Source organism: Belonocnema kinseyi, chromosome 1 (assembly GCF_010883055.1).
Source record: "Belonocnema kinseyi isolate 2016_QV_RU_SX_M_011 chromosome 1, B_treatae_v1, whole genome shotgun sequence".
NCBI lineage: Eukaryota > Metazoa > Arthropoda > Insecta > Hymenoptera > Cynipidae > Belonocnema > Belonocnema kinseyi.
The window spans coordinates 105352613-105358221 of record NC_046657.1 but is presented as its reverse complement, the minus strand read 5'-3'; the positions used below and the strand labels follow the sequence as shown (position 1 = coordinate 105358221).

At 30.1% G+C, this 5609-nt stretch overlaps 1 protein-coding gene across 1 annotated transcript in view; it reads left to right on the top strand.

The window, feature by feature from the left end:
• The window catches only part of LOC117179393 (glucose dehydrogenase [FAD, quinone]-like), an 8998-nt gene extending 4714 nt beyond the window's left edge, over positions 1-4284 (top strand). The window contains exons 2-4 of the mRNA XM_033371137.1: positions 683-826; positions 2798-2959; positions 3037-4284. Of these exons, the coding sequence (XP_033227028.1) occupies positions 683-826; positions 2798-2959; positions 3037-4284 (1554 nt within the window). The remainder of the gene's footprint in view (positions 1-682; positions 827-2797; positions 2960-3036) is intronic.
• Positions 4285-5609: the final 1325 nt, after the last annotated feature.

Sequence of the window (5609 nt, the reverse complement as noted above, 5' to 3'; positions counted from 1 at the left end):
AATACACTACATTACAAGAACCTACACTGTGAGAGTGCTTGCGATTGGCTAAGAAAAGTATTTGTAAAATTCCGGTTTATATTTGATCCACCCTCGTATCATAGCCACGGACTAAATCAAACGACTGATGAGATTAGGATATTATCAGTCAATCCAATACGATGTTTGAAATCTCCTGCGATGATGTAGGTATATTATTGCGAGCGGCCGCGAGCCTTGGAGGTGAGAACATTCACTTTTGGATGCTTTCTTAGAGCTACTAAAACTACTACATTAAAAATATCAACTTTCAAGACGAATTCTGAACATTCTCTGTTAATTCGCGTTTTTTGTTTTTCAACTACGAATACTTATAACTTTGTCCAACAAAAAAAATCCTTGGAAAAACAACGTATTAGAGTGGCAAATAATTCCGTAACATGAGCATAGATTGTCTGCAAGATTTAAAATGAATTCGGTCAACAGAGTTCATTTCTAATTTGGGTAAATAGCATGAACATGAGTTATCGTAGTCAAAAATTCGGCAACATAATATAATCCATGATCCATTGCGATAAATATATTCTTATGATGCATTGCTGACACAATGTAAGATAATTACTTCACAAGAATAAGATCTTAAAATTTTTTAATTAAAATTTTTAATTATCCTTCATTTTAATGTGCTTTTCAATGAAATTAGGTTCTTTTATTGGAAGATGGTGCAGAGGAACCAAAAGTTACCGAGGTGCCAGCTTTTACTTCACTCATATCCGGAAGTAACATCGTATACAAATATAACGTCCAGCCAGATTTAAATTCATGCAGAACGAAATCGTGCTTATTTGTCAGGGGAAAGTTAAGTAATTTTTGAAATTTTAAATAAAAAATTATATACCACCTAGGAGCCATGCATAAATAATGTCGTTTTCTCCTAATATTTTGAAACATATATCCCCTTTGTTAGGTCTCGAAAGTTTGGACCCTATCCCCCTTACCAACTCACGTAATTTTTTTCGTTAATTTATTTATGGGTAATCCCAATATAACGTAAAATCGTTTGGGGGTGGCCACTGTCGGTGTTTTTACGAGCTTCTGTGGCAAGCGCTCGCGGCATCACTCATACCTGGTATAGCCAATGTTTTACCCCAAAATATATTTTTAAACGCGTTTTCTCAAAAGTCGTAGTCTTTATAAGGTTTAGCATGAGTTCTTCTAAACTACTTCGAATTTCGGGAATTTTCTTATTTGAAATCATTCGGTATACATGCGGCCACGTTTAGACACGAGCTTTCTTGAAAAATTTTTTTTTAGGTGAAAAAAACTGCCGAAACAAATTTTTTGTATTCTAAAGTCTGCCATTTTTCGAAATTTGAAAATTTTCGAAAAAGCTTGTATCTAAACTTAGCCAACATAACTACAATTACAGACATTTTTTGTTTTTTGTTTTTTGTGTTTAAGGCAACCAAAATCTCAAACTCTTGCCACAAAGTCGACTCTAAATTTTTACCAGATGCGCGGTCAAGGACACTCCAAGGTCACAATTTTTAAGGAAACAATTTTTATCCAACATTTTTTTGTAGTCTAAGGAAGTATTAGTAAACGTCAAAAACCATTCTTCATTATCGTGTGTATTTTTTTTGCAAACCATTCTCAAAAATAGGCTTAACATTTTTGTACTAATATCTCAACTAAAAATGTGATATTTGATGTTTTAACCAAGAAAATGTTTTATGTTAAATCAAAAAAGAGTTGAATTGCCAACAAAACAAATTGATTTTTAACCAAAGAGTTGCATTTTTAAACAAAACCGATCAAATTTCTACAAAACGAGATAAATGTTCGAACTGAAAAATGACTTTGCAACTAAGTAAGACTTTTTAATCAATTATGAAAAAAACCGTTCAAAATAATTAGTCAATAAAGTCATCCTTGCGAAAATTAATTTTTAATGAAGAATGAATTAATTTATTCTAAAAAAGTTGAATTTTATATTGAATAGTTGCATTTTCTACTTAATTGTTAAATTTTAAAGTCAAGAAGACAAACGAAGGCAAAAGAAAACGAATTTTCAACAAAATAAATTAATTGTTAATAAAAATTATGAATATTCAACATAAAAATGAATTTTTTCAAAAGCCTAGAGAAAGAAAGCTACAAAAAAATGTAACAGTAGATATTTCGACGAAGAAAAATATTCAGTTTAAAATAAAAGATAGTTGAATTTAACGAAAACTGATTAAATTCTGACAAAATCCTTACATTTTTAACTGAAACAGACAAATTTTTAAGAAAAAATTAATTTCTAACTAAAGAAGATCAATTTTCAAACAAAAAATTAAATAATAAAATTTTCGAATAAAAAAAACACCATTTTTAACAAAATAGTTTGATTTTTAACTAAACCAATAAATGCTTAAACAGACTGTTACACTTTAACCAAAAAGGATTAAAAGTCTGTAAAACAGATTAATTTTTACACGATAAGAGAAAGGTCCAAAAAATAGTTGAATTTCCCAACAAAAACAATGTTTTAGTCCAGAAGAAAAATTGCCAAGAAAATTGGTAAATTTTTTAGTCAAAGAGATGAATTTTATACAAAATAGACGAATTTTCGACTGACTTTCACCCAAGAGCAGTTCGATTGTTAGAAAAATATAGTTAGATTTTCTTATAGAGTTCCATTAATGTGGAAAAACAAGAAAAATGCGAGAACATCCAATAGAATAAACCTAATTTATGCACGGTTAAGTATTTATATTGTTTAAGAAATTACTTAATAAAATGCTCAAGTCAATATTCATTAATAAATTTATAGGTTATGGGCGGTTCAAGTGCAGTTAATGGAATGGTTTACACAAGAGGAAACCGAGCCGACTTTGAAGATTGGGCTAAATTGGGAAATACTGGCTGGAATTATGACCAAGTATTGTCTTACTTCAAAAAATCGGAAGACAATCGTGACCAAGATGTAATAAGGGTTTTAAAGTTATTCTATATTATATTTGTATTTAAATGTTCACTTTAATCTTAGTTCTTAATTTTCAGACAATTAAGGACAATCCAGGATACCATGCAACTGGAGGATACCAAAGCATCCAAAAATACCCCTACACAGATATAAACAGTAAAAGAGTAATTGAGGCCTTCCAAGAACTGGGATTTAAAAAAACCGATCCAAATGGCGAAACACAATTAGGCGTATCTAATATTCAATGGACTGTAAAAGATGGAGTCCGTGTAAGCACAAATGCGGGTTTCATTCGACCAATCAGGAACAAAAGAAGCAATCTTTTTATCAAAACTGAAGCTCATGTGACGAAAGTGATAATTGACCCAAAAACAAAAAAAGCTCTAGGTGTTGAATATACACATGACGGAAAATCTAAAATTTCTTATATAAAGAAAGAAGTTATTCTTTCCGCAGGTACAATAGAATCTCCAAAACTACTCATGCTGTCTGGAATCGGACCAAAAGAAATTTTGGAAAAACACAACATTACCATATTTCAAGACTTGCCTGTTGGACGCAATTTGCACAACCACATTAAAATAGGACTACTTGATTTTTCTATGACGAATAAGAGCTACGCGACTCTAACCACTTTGGAGAAAATGAAAGAGGATGTAAACCGTTATTTAAAAACACACGATGGTCCGGATTCTGGAAGAGGTCTTAGTTCTGTTATGGCTTTTATAGAAACAAAATTCACAGAAAGGAAGGATGCCCCTGACATTCAAGTACAATTTGATTCTAATCAAATGTCATATCAACCATCTGCTTATTACGATAGTCTTAATGCATCCGTGTTCATGCTTTCACCAAAAATTAGAGGATATATTGAACTTAATGAAACGGATCCAATTTTGGGTAATCCTTTAATTTATCCGGGTAATTTCACAGCAGAATCAGATGTTGACATAAATGCTTTAGTTGAAGGTATTCGTATTGTCTTGAAAATCGCAGATACTAAAATTTTTAAAGATAGTGGGTATCAGCTTGATAGAGTTCCAAATTCCCCTTGCAAGCAGTTTGCGTTTGGGAGTGACGATTATTTTAAATGTATTGTGGTTGAATATGCCTCTTTTGCTACAAATTATGTTGGGACATGTACAATGGGGACGAAAGATTCTGAGGCTGTTGTTGATCCAAGATTAAGGGTTTATGGAGTACATGGAATTAGGGTTATTGATGCTTCGAATATGCCATCAGTCGTGAGAGGAAATACTTTGGCAGCTACTATTATGATTGCGGAAAAAGGTAGTGATATGATTAAGGAAGATTGGAAAATAAGAACACAATAAGAAGAGAATTGAAGCATGATTTTGTTTTGTTATTGGACTCTTAACAAAAAAATAAACTTCTTTAACATTATATTTATAAAGTTTTATTTCAAAAAATCCCAATCAACCAAAGTTGTGTTTGATAATTTTTAAAGTCGCTGCGTTGGAGTCCTGTGCCTTGTTTACCTTTCGGATAAAAATTGGAAGATAATAAAACTATATACATCTGAAAAATGTAAGCGTATACCAAAAAACCGAGTTCTCTTAGCGTTCTTAACAAATTTAATTGACATTTTTGTTATTTTGACATTATATGTATGTATATCTAAATAGCAACAAATATTATAATACATCTGCTTTAGTTTCTGTTCTGGAACGTAAATTCTATAAAAAAAATTAAAAATGCACGAAGCTTTGTGTTCTTAAGTATTTGAAAATATTACAAAATCCTCTGTAGATGAGAGAACCTTCTGTTGTACGTAATGAAAAATACAATAGATAATTATCAATTAAACATTCCAACAACAATGGGAGGTATGTGCTTTCTGAAACTTCAACCCTTTGTTAATTCTGCAATTCTACAAAAAAGTTTTGAAAATCAAAAATTTATTAGGGAAATATAATAGAGTTTACAAAATTATTGATAGAATTATTATTTTCCACACACACTCCACACACCCACACATATATATAATATCAATATAAATTTTTTTGATGAACAAAATATTATACATTGCAAATTTGTAAGACTAAGGTTTCATCAAAGAAAAAATCATTTAAAATCATTAAACACTTTTTTGAATTAACATAAAATTCTTTTGCAATTTTTAGCTTTCTATTATCAAATTATAAGCAAACAATTGTTTTAGTTCTTTAAACATTGATTTTTTTTAAAACAAGGGTCATTCGCGTTCACAAACATTAGAGCAAACATTAATATAATTTTAATAATAAATAAAAATACTTGAGTAAATTGTATAAAATTTCTGCTTATTTTTTATATTTAATTATTCGCAAGTGGAAAAAAACTCTAGCTCAGAATTCTTGTTGTCGGAAGAAACAATAAAATAAATGTTTATTTTACATTTAAAAAAATTATTGCATAGGGTAATAACGTGAATACCAGGAAATATTTCTGCGCGATGTGCTGCAAATCCAAATGTTCGAAACTCTGCATTATCACAAATTCTCTTCGTGGCATTTCTTGCTAATTTATTTTCATCTTCAAGAAAGGAAAATATAAACTAAAGGCTCAAATAAGTTAATTAAAATTATTTTTAAGATAGTGGACATTAACATGATAGAATTTTAAAATCACCTTTCAAGCAGTTTAATTTTGTAAGTGA